Here is a 20721-nt window from a genome sequence, read left to right on the forward strand (position 1 = left end):
ATTTACACTCCCGCTACCCGGTTACTATGCACTTTTACACTACAAGCCCCCGGTTGCTATGTATATATGGACCCCAGTAACCTCAGTATCTGGTTGCTATGCACATTTACACCCCCCACTACCCCGTTACTATGCACTTTTACACTACAAGCCCACAGTTGCTATGCACCTTTACACCCCCTCACTACCTGGTTACTATGCACTTTTACACTACAAGCCCCCGGTTGCTATGTAACTTTACACCCCCCCCCACTACCCGGTTACTATGCACTTTTACACTACAAGCCCCCGGTTGCTATGTACCTTTACACCCCCCCCACTACCCGGTTACTATGCACTTTTACACTACAAGCCCCCGGTTGCTATGTAACTTTACACCCCCCCACTACCCGGTTACTATGCACTTTTACACTACAAGCCCCCGGTTGCTAAGCACCTTTACACCCCCCCACTACCCGGTTACTATGCACTTTTACACTACAAGCCCCCGGTTGCTATGTACCTTTACACTCCCCCCCACTACCCGGTTACTATGCACTTTTACACTACAAGCCCCCGGTTGCTAAGCACCTTTACACCCCCCCACTACCCGGTTACTATGCACTTTTACACTACAAGCCCCCGGTTGCTGTGTATATATGGACCCCAGTAACCTCAGTATCTGGTTGCTATGCACATTTACACCCCCACTACCCCGTTACTATGCACTTTTACACTACAATCCCCCGGTTGCTATGTAACTTTACACCCCCCCCCCACTACCCGGTTACTATGCACTTTTACACTACAAGCCCCCGGTTGCTATGTACCTTTACACCCCCCCACTACCCGGTTACTATGCACTTTTACACTACAAGCCCCCGGTTGCTAAGCACCTTTACACCCCCCCCCCCCCCACTACCCGGTTACTATGCACTTTTACACTACAAGCCCCCGGTTGCTATGTACCTTTACACCCCCCCCCCCCCCACTACCCGGTTACTATGCACTTTTACACTACAAGCCCCCGATTGCTGTGTATATATGGACCCCAGTAACCTCAGTATCTGGTTGCTATGCACATTTACACCCCCACTAGCCCGTTACTATGCACTTAAACCCTCCAAGCTCCCGGTTGCTATGCACCTTTACACCCCCACTACCCGGTTACTATGCACTTAAACCCTCCAAGCTCCCGGTTGCTATGCACCTTTACACCCCCACTACCCAGTTACTATGCACTTAAACCCTCCAAGCCCCCGGTTACTATGCACCTTTACACCCCCACTACCCGGTTACTATGCACTTTTACACTACAAGCCCCCGGTTGCTATATATATATGGACCCCAGTAACCTCAGTATCTGGTTGCTATGCACATTTACACCCCCCACTACCCCCATTACTATGCACTTTTACACTACAAGTGCCCAGTTGCTATGCACCTTTACACCCCCACTACCCGGTTACTATGCACTTTAACCCTCCAAGCTCCCGGTTGCTAAGCACTCGGGCTGACCCAGTCGGGCTTCTTACCACTGCTCCACCTTGTCCCTGTCATGGACCTTATCCACCCAGGTGGGCACAGCCCTCATGGTGCCGGTTTTCTGGGCTTTAGGGATCCGTTACCGCCGCTCACCCGACTCCAGGGTTACCACAACAGCTAGAAGAAGATTTCCATACCAAGCCACGCCCCTGGAACTAGGTCACACAGCGCCTGCGCGGGATAGACAGATATTGTTGTGGGCTTGCGCAGTAGGGGGTGTTCGGTTTAGTCACATGATCCTGCAGAAAACAAACATGGCTGCCCCCATCCAGGACAGGTAATTACACGCTGGTTCTTGTTACTGAGAATCGGGAATAATCATAACTAGGGAGAAGACGGTAGAACAGATTTGATGGGCTGGGTGGTGGTTACGAGCGGCATTGCCCATATTCGAATTCGCGATATTTCGCGAATATATAGACGAATATTCGTCTTATATTTGCGAATATGGCGTATTCGTTATATTCGCAATGCAATACGCATATTCGAGGAAGAAAACAGAGAGTGGGTGGGCAACTTTACTATTGGTTGCTAGGGATGTTGTTGATAACCTCTGTATTTGCATCATTCTAATTGGCCCACAAGTGAAAAGAAGGAATATGCAAATATGCAGAAAAAAGTGAATATTCGTAATTTTGAATATATAGCGAATATCGCAAATTAGCAATAAAAATTCGAAATGCGAATATTCACGCCCAACACTAGTGCTTAGTGATGAGCGGCATAGGCCATATTTGAATTTGCGATATTTCGCAAATATATGGACAAATATTCGTCTCATATTCGTGAAATTTGCATTTTCGCTATGTTCGTTTTTTTGTTTTTTGTTTTGTTGTTCATGTGAAAATTCGTAATGAAATTCGTATAGTGCGCATACGCAATTATATCTGTCACCTAAAAGAAGGGAGGGATCTGTGTCCTCTGACTGGAAGTGCCGATATTTGCATATTCGCAAAAAAACTAAACAAAAAATGAATATTTGTCATTACTAATATATATATCCCTATATTTTAAATATTTGCGAAATTGCGAAGTGACGATATTTGCGGTAAAAATTCACATTTCGAATATTCGCGTGGTGGTGTGATACAGTTACTTGAATATAAGTCACATTTTACTGGTATTTAGACGTGCATTTTAGTTTTGAATATTGTGCACACACAATCAATTTTTAACCCCTTAAGGACCAGGCCATTTTACACCTTAGGACCAGAGCGTTTTTTGCACATCTGACCACTGTCACTTTAAACATTAATAACTCTGGAATGCTTTTACCTTTCATTCTGATTCTGAGATTGTTTTTTCGTGACATATTCTACTTTATTTTGGTGGTAAATTTTCGGTGTTACTTGCATCCTTTTTTGGTGAAAAATCCCAAAATTTCATGAAATTTTAGAAAATTTTGCATTTTTCTAACTTTGAAGCTCTCTGCTTGTAAGGAAAATGGATATTCCAAATAAATTTTATTTTTATTCACAAATACAATATGTCCACTTTATGTTGGCATCATAAAATGGACATATTTTTGCTTTTTGAAAAAATTAGAGGGCTTCAAAGTAGAGCAGCAATTTTCAAAAATGTCATGAAAATTGCTAAATCTGAAGGGACAGATGTTACAGAACTACAACTCCCAGCATGCCTGGTCAGTCTAGGCTTGCTGAGAGTTGTAGTTTGGCAACATCTGGAGGGCTACCTTTGGGCACCACTGTAACAGTGGTCTCCAAACTGTGACCCTCCAGATGTTGCAAAACTACAACGCCTTTGGCTGTCTGGGCATGCTGGGAGTTGCAGTTTGGCCTTCCTAGTGGTTGCCACAGTAAAGATCACTTTACTTTCACTTTCAATTCCCCCCTCCCCCACAGAAGTTTCCCTACCTGACCCAGGATCCAGCAGTCTCCAGCAACGATCGGGGTCTCCAGGCATCTTCTCCTGCAGGTACCGACCTCCATCATCTTCCCACGATCCCCTCGACATCCAGGGGTGGCCAGAACGGGGGGTTGCCATGGCAACCCACTGTCCTGCTCTGCCATTGGTCAGAATCAATTCTGACCAATGACAGGGGATTGGAGGAAATCGCAGCATTGCGACTTCACTCCTACCCTTCAGGATGATCTGGGCTGTCACTGACAGGTCAGATCATCACAATTTTCCGGGTGATCGGGTCACCAGAGACCCGATCAGCCCGAAATAGGAGAAAATCGCATGTCTGAATTGACATGCGATTTTCTGCGACCCCCCCCTCGGCATTTGCACTGCATGCCTGCTGAAGGATTTCAGCAGGAATGCCATTCTGATCTCTGCCCGGCGAGCGGCAGAGACTGGAGAAACACCAGGACATTCTGGAACGTCCTTGGTCCTTAAAGCCCAGGGTGCGGGGACGTTCCAGAACGTCCTTGGTCCTTAATTGATTAAAGTGGGAGAAATACACATATATAGTAATAAAGGGGAGGGGGTTCATTAAGATTGTATTTGTGCAGAATGGAGATTACTGTTAATAAAGCCAAAAGAAAAGAAAAAAAGGTTTGATGTCCTATGTACAATATGGGAGAGATTTATCAAAACTTGTCTAGAGGAGAAGTTGCCCATAGCAACCAATCAGATTCCTTCTTTAATTTTTCAGAGGCCCTTTTCAAAAATGAAAGAAGAGATCTAATTGGTTGCTATGGGCAACTTTTCCTCTGGACGGGTTTTGATAAATCTCCCCCTATGTCCCCATGACTGCTGTGACCAGTTCTACACTGTAAATATAATTTTTGCCTGAAAAAACCTTATTGGGGGTTTTACACACGTACAGTATCCTGTGCAGATTTTATCAATGTAAACTAAGTGACTGAATACAGCATCAAATCAGCAGGTTCAAAATCTGTGCATCAAATATGTGCAGGATCCTGTACATGTAATTTCACTCCTAGGGTAAATTCACACATACAGGATCTGCTGATTTTGTTACCCATTGAACTTAATGGGAAGCAAAATCCGCTACACAAAATATGCGGCAAAAATATGCATCAGATCCTGTACGCGTGAACGTACCCTTAGGGAACATGCGCACGTGCATATTTTCTGTAGCAGATTTTGCTACCCATGGACAGCAAAATATGCAGCAGCAAAAAATATGTGAATATACCCTTAGGGTAAGGTCACATGTACAGGATCTGATGCATATTTTCTGATGCAGATTTTTTACCCATTGAAGTTAAAGGAGTAGTGTAGCAGTGTTTTTTTATGATCCCTTTGTCCCAGGGCTGCAAAAAGTAAGAAAACAAACTAACTCACCTTCCGTCACTCCCCTGTTGCGCTGCTATAGCTGTTCGGTCCTCTCCAGTCCTGATCTTCTTCCTGCTTCCGTCAAACTGCGATCAGCGTATCGCTGGCTGCATCGATGTCCCGCCTCAGCTGGTGATAGGCTGAGTGTAGTGTCATGTAACAGGCCTGGGCAGCAGGGAGAAGGCGGGGCCCAGATTCCTTACATGACACTGTGCTCAGCCTATCACTGGCCAAGGCGGCACATCGCTGCTTTCAGCAATATGCTGATTGCAGTGTGACGATCGGTGAACAAGGAAGCAGGAAGAAGACTGGGACCGAATAGCTATAGCAGAGTGAGGGAAGGTGAGTTAAAGGTTTTTTTTTTTTAACTTTTTGCAGCCCGGGCAGAATAAGATCATAAAAACCTCTGCTATCCTACTCCTTTAACCCCTTAAGGACGCAGGACGTAAATGTATGTCCTGGTGCGGTGGTACTTAACGCACCAGGACGTACATTTACGTCCTGTACATAACCGCGGGCATCGGAGCGATGCCCGTGTCATGCGCGGCTGATCCCGGCTGCTGATCGCAGCCAGAGACCCGCCAGCAATGGCCGACGCCCACGATCTCGCGGGCGTCCGCCATTAACCCCTCAGATGCCGGGATCAATACAGATCCCGACATCTGCGGCAGTACGCGATTTCAATGAATGATCTGATCGCCCGCAGCGCTGCCTCTGTCCGGCTCCCGGTGTCTTCTACTCTGGTCTGAGATCGAGCAGACCAGAGCAGAAGATAATCGATAACACTGATCTGTTCTATGTCCTATACATAGAACAGATCAGTATTAGCAATCATGGTATTGCTATGAATAGTCCCCTATGGGGACTATTCAAGTGTAAAAAAAAAATTTTAAATTAAAGGTAAAAAAAAAGTGAAAAATCCCCTCCCCCAATAAAAAAGTAAAACGTCCGTTTTTCCTATTTTACCCCCAAAAAGCGTAAAAAATAAATTTAATAGACATATTTGGTATCGCCGCGTCTGTAAATGTCCGAACTATTAAAATAAAATGTTAATGATCCCGTACGGTGAACGGCGTGAACGTAAAAAAAAAAATCCAAAATTGCTACTTTTTTAATACATTTTATTTAAAAAAAATTACAAAGAATTTATTAAAAGCCAGATCATGGCGCAAAAAATGAGCCCTCATACCGCCGCTTATACGGAAAAATGAAAAAGTTATAGGTCATCAAAATAAAGGGATTATAAATGTACTAATTTGGTTAAAAAGTTTTTTTTTTTTTTTTTTTTTTTAAGCCTAACAATAATATAAAAGTAGGTAATAATGGGTATCATTTTAATCGTATTGACCCTAAGAATAAAGAACACACGTCATTTATATCGTAAATTGTACGGTGTGAAAACGAAACCTTCCAAAATTAGCAAAATTGCATTTTTCTTTTTAATTTCCCCACAAAAATAGTGTTTTTTGGTTGCACCATACATTTTATGATATAATGAGTGATGTCATTACAAAGGACAACTGGTCGCGCAAAAAACAAGCCCTCATACTAGTCTGTGGATGAAAATATAAAAGAGTTATGATTTTTAGAAGGCGAGGAGGAAAAAAAGAAAACGTAAAAATTAAATTGTCTGAGTCCTTAAATGGGCACTGTCATGAAGTACAAAAATTGATATGTTGTAGTACTTAAGTACTACAACATATCTCTAATATACTTTAATTAAAAAAAGTGATTTTAAACAAGTTTAAAATCACTTTTAAATTCGGCCACTAGGGGTCGCCCTCCTAGTGGCCGAATGCATTCAGCAGTGACGTCACCACTGAATTTCGACTCATTTCAGCCGGGCAATGAGTCGAAATTCAGGCACTGCTGTGCTCGCTCCCGCCTGTCAATCAAACAGGCAAGAGCGAGCACGCTGATAGCTGGCCTTGCGCGCGGCCCCGCCCGCCCCCGTTACCCTGTCCGGAGGCAGCGCGAGCACTCATTGCTGCGCTGATCCTCCGGATGGGTAAGTCTGATCTGAGGTCTTATATTAGCCGGTGTGAGGTGGACGCATGGATCTACGGTGGCGCAAAAAACCACCTCACACCGGCAGTAATATCGTGCACGGCAGGCCGGCGTTGCTCCTCTACTCCTCCTCCCTGGATAGCACATGCACAGCTAAACAGGGAGGAGGAGACCCCGGAGCTGCCTGCCGTGCTATTGGCAGATCATCTATGTGCGCTCCCGACAGGAGCGCTGCATAGACGATCTGAGGGCGGAAGCAAACGCCCGGCAAGGCATCAGTGACGTCACGCCTGCTGGGAAGCGCTGCTTCCTGCCCTGCTTGATAGAGCAGATTTAGAAGCACTAAATCTGCTCTATTAAAGCGATTTAACATGTTTTTAAAGCCAGGTAGGGGGTTAGGGCTAGATTACTAATAGGTAGGGACATATTAGATTATATATAACTTGGTGGGAGCTACACTTTAAGGCCAAAATGGGCTGAGTCCTTAAGGGGTTAATGAGTAGAAAAATCGGCAGCACAAAATATGCAGTAAAAATATGCAGCAGATTTTATACATGTAAACGTACCCCCAGGGTGTGTTCACACATACAGTATACTGCACATATTTGATGCGCAGGATTTAAAGCTGCAGATTTGATGCTGTATTTAGTCATTTAGTTTACATTGTAATCTGCAGCATAAAATGTGACCTATGGGAGCTTTACTGATTATGACCATGAAGTCATTCAGTGCAGATGTAAGGCAGTGTCCTCTTCGCTTCTCTTAGGCTAGGTTTCCAAACTGTGTTTTTATCTGGCGTTTTTTGGAAAATGCCATTGCTTTTTGAGCCAGACCGGAAAGTGGATCCAAAAGACTTGTGCTTCTCCTTCCTACTGGATCCATTTCTGACTTTGGGGCTCAAAACAGCAGTGGCAGTTTTCCAAAAACCTGTGTGGAAACCCCTGGTCACCGAGCAGTGCATGAAACTGCAGACTACCTCATTCACTTGAATCAGCATCACTAGGGTCCTAGAATGTGCAGATTTCTAAGATTACTAGATAGGTAAACAGTTGAATGGTTGCCCAAAGGGACCAATCAGATTCTAGCTTTTTGTCAGACCTTTTTAAAAATGAAATAAGCAAAAAAAATAAATTAAATAAATAAATAATATATATATGTGTATGTATGTATTAGGGATGCACCAATATTTTAGTAACTGTAACATATTGGCTGAAAATCGTGTTTGGGGCGTGGCTTATGAAAAGGTCATGGCTTGCGAGTCAGGAGTTTTAATCATTGCCTGACACTATACTAGTGCTCAGGGGCCCATACATTAGCTCCCCAGGGACTGACACCCAAGGCCTCTGAGACCACATGATCTCCAGCAGCATTTACTCCCAGCAGCAGTAAATCTACAGCAGTGTTTCCCAAACAGGGGGCCTCCAGCTGTTGCAAAACTACAACTCCCAGCATGCCCGGACAGCCTGGGAGTTGTAGTTTTGCCACAGCTGGAGGCACCCTGGTTGGGAAACACTAATTTACAGGATTCTTCAGTACTGTCAGGCTTGTAGTTTTCTGTGACCTTACGTAAATTATAGTGCAACATGCTGGTACTATGCTGTATTTGGACATGCTGGGAGTTGTAGTTAGTAACTAACTTTAACTCAGAGCATTATCTCACACAGCCTATGGCTCTGCAGCTGACAAAAAACTAGTACTAGTTTTTGGGTTGTTTGGTTTTTCTAAGTGGGCGGGGCAAGTCATTTTCAGTTTCCGTTTTTGGCCAAGCACATCCCAAATTTTTGGTTCTGGACTCAAATTTTTCTTCATACATTTTCAATTCTTTTACCCAGTTATATAATTACACATGCTGACACATAGTAGGGTCCAGAACCCAATGATGTCCTAATAATCACTTTTCCATATTTACTCTACATACTATCTTCCACCAGCAAGAAGAAGAAACTAGAAACAAAAACATGTTAAAAAAAAACTATATATATTTCAGAGAACACATTTTTGTATATCATCTAGCCAAGTAGACTTCAGCTATATAACAATGATATTACCTCTTATAGGCAACTGCTCCACTGTCCCCTGCCCAAGGTTTGATTAAGCTCCCCTGTTGTGTTAGATTTGCTCCTCATTTTTAAAGTGTACCTATCGCTTTAAAAACCTTTTGACAGGTAAAGAGATTTTTTATTGGATGGGGTCTGAGTGTTCCAATCCCATAGACTTATATTGCTTGGTATGCTCTACTCCCAGCTAGTTATAGCTATTAATTGCAGTTTGAACAATCAGACCCCGATCAATTAAAACTTTTGACATATCCCCATGTCAAAAGTTTTTTAAAGTGACAGTGCCCATTTAAAATCTCTCTCTTGCTGGGCAGGATCATTCTTGTTTAAATCCATATGATGAAAACCTGTACAGGCTTAATGCTTCTGACAGCTGAGGATTTGTCAACATATCATCAGCACAAATGTCCCTACTGTCCTGATCATTCTTTACACGTCAATGCAGGCTAGTTCAGATTCCCTAAACTGAGGACCGATGTAAGAAACACTGAGAAACGTTAGGTTTGGACATGATGATCCCATTTACTGACTGCAAAGGGATCCAGATTTTACATGCTGCTAAATGTAACCAAGCTCACTTCATTCTTTTCCTTCCAGGGGGCAAGTTGCTGATACTAAGGAATCCAAAGTTCTGTATTCGCAGAATGCAACCTTAAATATGTCCATTAATACAGAAATATGCAGAGATAACAGCAACAAGGATTCAGGTCCTGAAGTCCCGGTAACCCTTCCCAAGGGCTGGAAAAAAGTCATAACCCAAAGACAGACCGGAAAAACAGCTGGAAAATATGATGTATTATTTGTGAGGTCAGTCATGTACAACAAGCACCATAAATGTAAGACTTGTTACTGCGTATTATGCACTGATATCCTTATGTCACAGCAATGCTCACAAACTACACTGCTCAAAAACATAAAGGGAACACTTAATTAAACAACACAATGTAACTCCAAGTCAATCACACGTCTGTGAAATCACACTGTCCACTCAGGAAGCAACACTGATTGACAATCAATTTCACCTGCTGTTGTGCAAATGGAACAGACAACAGGTGGAAATTATAGGCAATTAGCAAGACAGCCCCAATAAAGAAGTGGTTCTGCAGGTGGTGACCACAGACCACTTCTCAGTTCCTATGCTTCTTGGCTGATGTTTTGGTCACTTTTGAATGCTGGCGGTGCTTTCACTCTAGTGGTAAGCAGGAGACAGAGTCTACAACCCACACAAGTGGCTCAGGTAGTGCAGCTCATCCAGGATGGCACATCAATGCGAGCTGTGGCAAGAAAGTTTGCTGTGTCTGTCAGCGTAGTGTCCAGAGCATGGAGGCGCTACCAGGAAACAGGCCAGTACATCAGGAGATGTGGAGGAGGCCATAGGAGGGTAACAACCCAGCAGCAGGACCGCTACCTCTGCATTTGTGCAAGAAGGAGCAGGAGGAGCACTGCCAGAGCCCTGCAAAATGATCTCCAGCAGGCCACAAATGTGCATGTGTCCATTCAAACGGTCAGAAACAGACTCCATGAGGGTGGTATGAGGGTCCACAGGTGGGGGTTGTGCTTACAGCCCAACACCGTGCAGGATGCTTGGCATTTGCCAGAGAACACAAAGATTGGCCAATTTGCCACTGGCGCCCTGTGCTCTTCACAGATGAAAGCAGGTTCACACTGAGCACATGTGACAGAGTCTAGAGACACCGTGGAGAACGTTCTACTGCCTGCAACATCCTCCAGCATGACCGGTTTGGTGGTGGGTCAGTAATGGTGTGGGGTGGCATTTCTTTGGGGGGCCGTACAGCCCTCCATGTGCTTTCCAGAGGTAGCCTGACTGCCATTAGGTACCGAGATAAGATCCTCAGACCCCTTGTGAGACCATATGCTGGTGCGGTTGGCCCTGGGTTCCTCCTAATGCAAGACAATGCTAGACCTCGTGTGGCTGGAGTGTGTCAGCAGTTCCTGCAAGAGGAAGGCATTGATGCTATGGACTGGCCTGCCCCTTCCCCGGACCTGAATCCGATTGAGCACATCTGGGACATCATGTCTCGCTCCATCCAACAATGCCACGTTGCACCACAGACTGTCCAGTAGTTGGCGGATGCTTTAGTCCAGGTCTGGGTGGACATCCCTCAGGAGACCATCCACCACCTCATCAGGAGCAGGCCCAGGCATTGTAGGGAGGTCATACAAGGCACGTGGAGGCCACACACACTACTGAGCCTCATTTTGACTTAAGGACATTACATCAAAGCTGGATCGGCCTGTAGTGTGGTTTTGCACTTTGATTTTGAGTGTGACTCCATATCCAGACCTCCATGGGTTGATGAATTTGATTTCCATTGATAATTTTTGTGTGATTTTGTAAAGATGAAAGTATTTCATACGATTAGTTCATTCATTCAGATCTAGGATGTGTTCTCTTAGTGTTTCCTTTATTTTTTTTTTGAGCAGTGTATAAGGCTGCATAGATCTTAGGTAGTATAACCACCAGTGTGGCCCAATGGGAACATGCACATCCACTGTACATGCATTCCCACCACTCTGTTCCAAGCTGCCAGTAATTTTTGCTTCTAATCTGGCATAAGATTATTTTCATCAATTGCTGAATTAGCACCATTTCCATACCATTGGTTTTCAGGTATTAAGAAATTTGATTTTATTTGAATCATTTATTTTATTTCTTTGTTCATTTCCCAGCCCCCAAGGAACCAAACTGAGATCAAAATGTGCTCTTATAAAATATATTGATGCCAATCATGTCAAAACGAAAGTAGAAGACTTTGATTTCTCTGTTCCATCTCAGAAGAAAGTAACTAAGCAAGAAGGTGAAAACGGTGATGATCCCTCAAGCATTGACCCTTCACCAAGTGAATGTGGGACTGAGACTTTATGTAATACAAGGACAATGCATGATGCAGAAGATGACATATTTTCTGTGGGTGACAAGGAAAAAAATGGTAATATGAAAAAAGATGGTGGCCGGAAAAGGGTAAGAAGTCTGAGAAGACAGTCGGAAAGGGGGTTAAAGGGATCAGTATCTAAGCCGCTAATTCAGATTAAAAAAAGGAAATGCAATAAAAGGATAAATCTAAGGAAAAGAAATGGGGAAAATGGAGCACATTTGATGAATAATACCCAATTACAGTTGCCCAGTAACTCTAAAAGAAGAGACGATTCTGTATACCAAAGTGAGCCTGAAGTGACTTGTTCTGAGGAAACACAAGACCAGTCAGTCTCCTGTGCTTTACAGCAGTCTACTGACTCTGAGCAGGAGAAAACTGCACCTCATTTTAACCAAGATAAGAGTGACCAAGAACTCATCCCAAGATCTCAGGTGGACAGGAGAAAGACTAGCCCTTATTTTTCCAAAAAAGCTTTAAGCGAAGGTTTGTTTTGGTTGCTAGTGTTTTTTCCTCCTCCTCTTCTGTTTGATATGATTTGTAATAATACATCCAATAATAGGAAATTACGAGGTTGGTCAGGGTGTCTCTATGTGGTATTGTATTGGGAATTGTAATCTTTGCATGAGGCACTGTACAGTAATATAAATTTGTAAAAAGTAAGGCTCTGTATACGTATGTCTGTTGCCCCATATCTGTCCTGGATGAGGACGTTGGATGCAACAGTTGTTCCATTTGGTGCCCCATAGGGGCTGAAATGGTGTATGGTGCTTGATCAACATACTATCTGGCATAGTTGCCCCATTGTTTTAGATCTGGCACGACCACGCTGGGTGGCATCTAAGCCGGGCCATGTGTGAGCATAGCCTAACTGCCCTATGTTCACAAACAGAATAGTGAGTGCAGCTCTAGAGTATAATACAGGCTGTAACTCAGGATAAGTACAGTTTGTATACCATTCCTTTTCCAAGACCAGTGAGTGCAGCTTGGAGGTATAAAACAAACTCTAGATTAGTACACGATAACTACTGTAATGGCATTTGCAGAGTTTGTGTAGATTTATTTTAGATGTAGGATGTTGAAAATGTTGTTCAGAGAATTTATGTATCCTTCAAAGGGGTTGTGTAGGTATACTCTTCTGCATTATCTGATATTGGGCATTGGGGGGTACAATTGTATGCTGGATGGGACAGTTTCCTGTTAACCCTTATGAGAAACCTATATAAAGTAATGGGCATGTTAAAGTGCTAGTCTGTTCAAAGATTGAAAAACTATGCGGTAAATGGTTGGCATTCCTAGAAGTAGTATAAAAGCACTGGTCCGATTGACTGTTTTATCACAGTTTGGCATAATAGCATTACAATCGCATCTACTAGTGGTACTTCCAGGTTTTCTTTTTATTTTTCTTATAAAGGATACATGGGGTGGTGGTTTCATGAGTGGCTGGGGGTTGGGGGGGGGATGGGTGTTTTAAATGATTTCGCTGATGAACTGTCTTTGATAATTTTAAAATTGACTTATTGCATATGATCATATGTTGTTATGCTTGCTGATCTTTATTAAAAACAATGTGATCGTATAAAAAAAAAAAAAAAAGTAGAGGTGCACCAAAATGGAAATTTCAGAACTGAAACAAAACCGAAATAAAAAAAAAATGTCCGGCCAATACCGAAACCGAAAATGACTTCTCCCCGTCTTCTGGTAAAATGCAGCGCTCCGCTCTCCATCCTCCGGGAGGGGGGATGAGGGGGCGTGGCTTCAACTCGGGCTCTGCCCTCGCTCCTCCCCGCTCTCTCTTTGGCAATTTTCACCCATCACCGCCTCTACTATTTAACTAAGGTAAGATCGTAGTGCAGTAATTGAAAACAATAGCAAACCTGCTATTGGCTATTTCAAAATGCAATAGCCAATCGCAGGTTGGCTATTGGACCCGCCAACTATCTGCAGAGGAGCGGACCTGAAGGAGAACTTACTCCTTCAGCAGGCAGAGGGCGGGTCCAAAAGCCAACCTGCGATTGGCTATTGCATTTTGAAATAGCCAATAGCAGGTTTTTCTATTTGGTAAATTGTATACGAGAAGCGGAGCTTGCAGAGGCCCCGGAGCGGATCGGCCAGCAGGAGATGGTGAGTTGGGATGGTCTTGGGAATGGGGTGGTGTGGGGGAGCGGAGGTAACTCTGCGGTGCCTCAGACATCCAGGCTGGAATCAAGTCAAAAGACAGCTGCCGGCCACAAGATTATGCCGCCGAGAGCTGATTGTAAGCACGGAAAATAAATGGATTAGAGGTGCGGGGCGGGCCTGAAGGTATTAAGCTGTGCCGATTTCCCCCCCCCCCACCCCCCACCCCCCACCCCCCCCCCCCACTCCCTCCTTCATTTTCAATGTGGCCATCTATACCTGCACTGTACGGGAGAATTTTCACCGCTCGCACAAAAGGTCAGTCTGAGTGCGGTCTTGGCAGAGTGACAGCAAATGGCGGGGGCTTCAGATTGGTGGGCACTGGCAGTGTTTGTAACTTAAGCTGTGGGCGGGCAGGGGAGGTGGGTCATTATCGGCAAATTTTTTGTTGTTTCAGCATTTCCCCAAAATAGCCATTTTCGGCCGATATATATCGGTGCATCCCTAAAAAGAAGTAAGTAAGTCTGCCTAAGGGCTGTTTGTATGTACATGACCAAAATTTTACTTCCTGATCATATCCAAGGAAAGTTGGCTAAGACCTGGACAAAGCAGTTTAATTTCTTAATACTATACGTACATTACTGCACCAGTGCTTGTGTAGCATATGTTGTTTGAATAACCATTATTCCAATCACAGAACTCTCTGTCATTGGAGAAGTATAGTTATATGTATGTTTTCAGCATTTTGGTTGTATATAAACTGTAAAAATGTAGTCTTCTGCACTTCCTTTGCAGCTTTGGACCCACCTCGAAGGAAAGCTTTCTCCAAGTGGACTCCTCCCCGCTCCCCCTTTAATTTAGTCCAGGAAACGCTCTTTCATGATCCATGGAAGCTTCTCATCGCCACCATCTTTCTGAACAAGACGTCTGGTGAGAATTTTTCCCAAACTTGGTTCAAGACATGCATTTTATGGAGGACGGTGGGGGGCTCAGGATGCAATCTTATTATATTTGCCAACATGGCATCTTAAATGGGCACTGTCATGAAAAATAATTTTTGATATGTTGTAGTACTCAAGTACTACAACATATCTCTAATATACTTTTATTTAAAAAAATGCTTTTAAAACATTTTAAAAGCAATTTGAAATTCGGCCACTAGGGGGCGCCCTCCTAGTGGCCGAATGCAGTGCGGAGTGACGTCACTGCAAAATTCCGACTGATTCCGGCAGGGCATCAGTCGAAATTTTGCGCAGGCGCAGTAACAGCCAGGGCTCCGCATCGGCTTCCCGCACTCGCCGACGGCCCTGCTGCAAGGTGCAGGCGGCGCGGGGGGTTGGCTGCTACAGCAAGGTGCGGGAAGTGCTGCTCCAAGGTACGGGGGGGATGGGGAAAGCTGCTGCAAGGTGCGGGGCGCTGCTGCAAGGTACGAGCGGGATGGGGGGCGCTGCTGAAAGGTACGGGGGAGGATGGGGGGCGCTGCTGCAAGGTACGGGGGGGGGGGTTTACTTACCGAGCGGCAGGAAGAGTCTCCCCCGCACCCGTCCCTCCCGCATCGGCTCCTGGCTCACTCCTTCCCCAATGAAACTCCTGTCCTGGGTGCCTCCAGTTGTTTTACCACTACAACTCCCAGCATGCCCTGACAGCCAATAGATGTCAGGGCATGCTGGGAGTTGTAGTGGTGAAACAGCTGGAGGCACCCTGTTGGGAGAACTAAGGGCGGAAGTCCCCCCCAGCAGGCATCAGTGACGTGGTGCCTGCTGGGGAAGTCTGCCTGGTAGTGAGCACACTACCAGGCAGACTAAATGCCATTTTAAAAATAGTAAAAAATAAAAATAAAGGCAGGGAGGGTGTTAGGGATAGAAGTGCAATAGGCAGGGACAGAAAAAAAAAAATCATGATGGTGGGAGCTACCCTTTAATGGGCCTTCATTGCCTCTGTATAGGGAAGACCTTATGTATAAAATAAAATTCTATGGTTATGAACAGTTGTTATCCAGCTTTCCTAGAGCCCTGACTGATATTTTCTGACAATGCAGTTATATTCTTGCCATTCACGATACTGCGTAACAAACTCATATGGAAGCAGTAATATTGCCTGTCAACAGCAACATCTAAATCTGTACTTTCTGCTTAGGAAAAATGGCTATACCGGTCCTGTGGAGTTTCCTAGAAAAATTCCCAACCCCAGAGGTGGCCAGAGCTGGAGACTGGAAGGAGATATCTGAAATTCTGCAGCCACTTGGACTCTTTGAGCTCAGAGCAAAGACCATTGTCAGATTTTCAGGTATTTTTGTGCGCAGTCACTTATCCAATGGAAATGTAATAAAAAAAAAAAAAACTACCTGTCCACAGGACTAAAACGGAGCAAAATCTACTTTTCCCTCATGACGATCCACTTGTCTGGACCAATTTTCGCTTTTACACTCAAATTTTTTCCTCTTCGCCCTAGAATAGCCATAACTGCCTACTATAATGATACATTTTAATTTTTCAATAACATATTCTCCGAACCACCGAACCAAAAAAAAAAAAATTATATATATAAAAGTGGTGAAGTGAAATTGAAATAGTAAAAGATAATTTAGCAAATTTGGTGGTTTTCTTTTCTACACCATTTACCTTGTGGTTGAGCTAACGTGTTGTTTTGATACTTTAGGTCGCCTGATTACAGCAATACCAGATCTGTATAGTTTCTGTCATGGTTTACTAATTCCAGAAAAATTCTGAACTTTTTTGAATTTTTTTAATTGCCATTTTTTGACCCCTGTAGCTTTTTTTTTTTTTTTTTTTTCCCCCGTATACCAGGCTGTATGAGGGCTAATTTTTTCGCAATAATCAGTTTTTTTGTATCGGTACCATTTTGGTATTGATCTAACTTTTTTTTCTGGGATATTATAAAAAATTGCAATTCTGTGGTTTGGTATTTTTTTTACATTTACGTCATTTACCGTATGGGATACATAATGTTATATTTTAATAGTTCTTACAATTAGGCAAGTAGAGATACTAAATATGTTTATTTTTATGTTTACATGTTTGTATATAAGAAAAGGGGGTGGTTTAAACTTTTAACATGGAAGGGCTTAATGTCTATCTTTTAAACTTTTATTAAAACTTTTTTTTTTTAGGACTTTTATGAGGAATCATTCCTCATATGGATCAATAGAGTTCATGCTGCGGGAGGTGGTGGCATTCACCCCACTAGTCCATCAGGGAGCATTCACATGTCCCTTTAGACACCGCTGTCAGTGGCGATCTAAAGGATTAATAGCCAGCCGTGGCGATTGCCGCATGCTGGCTATTAGCTGCGGCCCCCAGCTACTGAGAACAGCCGGGGGCTGCCGAGTATGGAGCAGGCATGAGTCCTGAGTTCGTGCTTGTAAGGTCCGGCCCTTCTTGCCCAAAGCAGGGCTAAGGGCCGTAAAAATTCACCTGCCCGGCGCCCAGACTGCATGTCTCGGGCGTCAGGCGATGGGAATTCCACATCCCTGATTTATATACACACATATAAAAACCATAGTACCTGAATTCATCCCAAGCCTCCACATTGAGGGGTGTAAGGGCTCTTATTAATCAGATCAGGCCCCCACACTCTTTATTCACTTCAGTGTTCATTCACTCATTGAAAAAAAAACACTCATGCTTTAAAAAACTGTTTTATATATGTATAAATATATATTTCTTGTGCAGGTGAATATCTCAGTAAGAAGTGGCGTTATCCTATTGAGCTTTATGGAATTGGAAAATATGGCAACGACTCCTATCGTATCTTCTGTGTGAACGAGTGGAAAGAGGTGTGATTTTATGACCCTTTATGTAAATATGATTTAATTATGAATTGTTTCCTGCTTGTTTGATCTTCCCTGGTATTTCTAGGGGATGCTGAGCTTATTTAAGAGCCATGTAAGTCCTCTATGGAATACATTAGCAGTACAAGTCTCCCCTTTGTCCAGGGTGGTTGCTACAGAGTCCAGACTATTTAGCTCACAGAGGGGGTTCAAGACTGGATTCAGTTGTAGCAGACCTGCAGCTTTGAGAAGTACTAAGCTTTACAGGCTTTCAGCTTCAGGATGAAAACATGAGTGTTCTTTTCACTTACAGCAATCAGAGATCTTAAAAATATAGTAAAAAAGCTGAAGAATGTAACATGATTCAGCGATTACTCTTTGTCTACATAAAATGTTCTGTGAATTAAAAAATGTATGGGTTAAAATTGATAACAAAAATCTGCAATTTTTGTTTTAACGCCGTTCACCATGTGGTAAAACTTTTAAAATAAGTTAAATTGAAAGAATATGGGAGAAATTTATCAAAACCAGTGTAGAAGAAGAGTTGTGCATTTGCCCATAGCAACCAATCAGATCACTTCTTTCATTTTTCACAGGTCTCTTTCAAAATGAAAGAAGTGATCTGATTGGTTGCTCTGGGCATCTCAACATCTTTTTCCCTAGGAAGGTTTTGATAAATCTCCCCCTGTATTTTTTTAAATAAATTTTCCAAAATTTTTATTCCCCTATGAACTTAGAGGGGTACTCCGCCCCTAGACATCTTTTCCCCTATCCAAAGGAGGATAAGATGTCAGATCGCCAGGGTCCCGCTGCTGGGGACCCCTGGGATCGCCGCTACGGCACCCCGCTATCATTACTGCACAGAGCGCATAATGACCGGCAATACAGGGGCCGGAGCATCGTTATGTCATGGCTCCGCCCCTCAATACAAGTCTATGGGAGGGGGCGTGGCGGTCATCACGCCCCCTGCGATAGACTTGCATTAAGGGGGTGGGCAGTGATGTCACAAGGGGCGGAGCCATGACGTCACTCTACTCTCTCCCCTGTATCGCCCGTCATTACGCACAGAACGAACTCGCTCTGTGCAGTAATGATAGCACGGTGCCGCAGCGGCGATCCCGGGGGTCCCCAGCAGCGGGACCCTGGCGATCTGACATCTTATCCCCTATCCTTTGGATAGGGGATAAGATGTCTAGGGGCGGAGTACCCCTTTTAAACATGCGATTATTCTTATTCTTTTGTACAGTACACTGCAATACAGAGACTGCACTTAGGCCACATAAATTTGGTATTGGATTCCATTTCAAGGGAAAGTAAAGCTGCTGGCAATGTGATGTAGGTGATTAAATACCCATTCTTTACATGTGGGTGATATGTGTGAGTTTAATGTTTTTTTTTTTTTAGATAATCCTTTTTTTTTTTTTTTTTCTTTTTTTTTTTCTGCTACCTATATATGTCATTGAGGCGTTACACAGCTGCTCTGAGTTGTTTGTCTACACTCACCTCTCCCCCTGTTGCAAGCACACCTCCTGCCTGATAACGGACAGCCCTCAGCCATTAGGCAAGAGGCATGCTTGCAGCAGGGAGAAAGATGAGTGCAGACAGATGACAGCTGTGTTATGCCTAATGACTCCAGGTACTTCTATTACTTTGCATACAGCACAGACAGCAAAGTTTAATATCTAAAAATATCACACAAATGTATAGAGTGGGTATGAAATGACCTACATTGAAATAGCTGCTGACAGGTTCATTTTAAAGTGGACCTGTTAGCAGGTGTTTAAGGTATGATGTAGGGGGATGGCTGTATAGGTCTGTTGACTGTGAATCCACACATAACTCTCATTAGTTAATAGACTCTTCCAGCGAGTATAAAAATATATAAAAATTAGGCTTAGGAGCTTGGAATTTTCCCTCGGCTACTAGATAACAAGGGAGAGGTAGGGGATTACAGTACAGTCTATCAGCTGTCAGTTAGCGGGGTAGAGGAGGTCACCAGTGCACAAAGGGGAGTGACTAACTAGTGAAGGGGCCCATTGTGCTGGGTTCAAAAGCCATTTAAACTCTGATATATCAGTGCTGTAGATGTCCATTAACTAAAGAGAGGTATGTACAGATTCAGTCAAATGCCCTATTCACTGACAGGCCCACTTTAAATCTCTGTTATGCTCTGCCTCCTCTGGACCTACACTAGATATTACAGTGCATTAGCTTTGCCTATATTGTTCCACAAAAAGAAACATTAAAGGGGGTAATTCAGGGAAGTATATGCTCCAAAGCCATCACATTACCAGGATATGTTCCTTGTAAACCATCCTGCCTGATATGCATGGCTCCTGTGGCCTCTGTTGTCTTCTCTGGCTGATTGATATTCTTTGCCATCCTTCTCTTCATTTACCTACATCTCCCAGCAATCATTATAGCTCTGCTCTTCCAGCCCCCAGAGAGATTTGGTGTCTGATTGGCTACGGCTGCACACACCTCCCAGTTCTCAGCACTAAAGGGAGCATGACTAATCAGTGCAGGGCAAAACCACATGGTCTGTGTCTCTCAGGAGGGTGGGGGCTGCTTTCAGAGCGCGATTTGGATAGACACAGAGTGGATGGCTGGCTGATGTCATTCCCCATATAGGTGACAACCAAAGAGGGTAAACTGCTCTATATATCTAATGAATAATATCAAGACAATTTAATAGGTTGTTGAGAGGGAAAGGGCTATGGGCTATGGATTAAGTTCCTGGGAGTACCCCTTTAAGTCACCTCAGTCATGCCTTATTCCTATTATTTTATTTTCTGATTTTACTGTGTCTTTTCAGGTGCATCCAAAGGATCATAAGCTGAATAAGTACCACGCCTGGCTCTGGGAGAACAAGGAAGCATTTGGACTAAGCTGATGATTTTATATTTTATTCTTTTTGCCATCGATCATACACTTATGTACAAATGTAAAATTATATAAGTAAACGTGTTGTCTGTTATTTCTTTATGGAGTTTTAAATGTTATAGCTTTTATAACAAAAAGGTGAAAATGGTAATAAAACTTTTATATTTTTTATATTAAATAT

The 20721-nt window shown here is 43.5% G+C and overlaps 2 protein-coding genes across 5 annotated transcripts in view; one reads left to right on the forward strand and one right to left on the reverse strand.

Moving 5' to 3' along the window:
* Positions 1 to 1712, reverse strand: part of IFT122 (intraflagellar transport 122) — a 103739-nt gene extending 102027 nt beyond the window's left edge. For both annotated transcript variants that reach the window (XM_056524956.1, XM_056524955.1), the window contains exon 1: positions 1515 to 1712. In XM_056524956.1, coding sequence (XP_056380931.1) covers positions 1515 to 1573 — 59 coding nt within the window. In that variant the 5' untranslated portion in view covers positions 1574 to 1712. The remainder of the gene's footprint in view (positions 1 to 1514) is intronic.
* MBD4 (methyl-CpG binding domain 4, DNA glycosylase) lies at positions 1669 to 20678 on the forward strand. Of its 3 annotated transcripts, none has more exons than XM_056524957.1 (8): positions 1669 to 1801; positions 9453 to 9662; positions 11547 to 12235; positions 14663 to 14797; positions 16004 to 16153; positions 17560 to 17663; positions 18904 to 18992; positions 20473 to 20647. In XM_056524957.1, exons 1-8 carry the CDS (start codon positions 1758 to 1760, stop codon positions 20495 to 20497), a joined length of 1446 nt encoding a protein of 481 aa, XP_056380932.1. In that variant the 5' UTR covers positions 1669 to 1757; the 3' UTR covers positions 20498 to 20647. The 3 variants fall into 3 exon arrangements, with proteins under 3 accessions (XP_056380932.1, XP_056380933.1, XP_056380934.1); XM_056524959.1 differs by having other exon boundaries at positions 1692 to 1801; positions 9499 to 9662; XM_056524958.1 differs by lacking the exon at positions 18904 to 18992 and having other exon boundaries at positions 20473 to 20678.
* The last annotated feature ends 43 nt before the right edge of the window (positions 20679 to 20721 follow it).

The sequence above is a fragment of the Hyla sarda genome, chromosome 6, assembly GCF_029499605.1.
Source record: "Hyla sarda isolate aHylSar1 chromosome 6, aHylSar1.hap1, whole genome shotgun sequence".
Lineage (NCBI taxonomy): Eukaryota > Metazoa > Chordata > Amphibia > Anura > Hylidae > Hyla > Hyla sarda.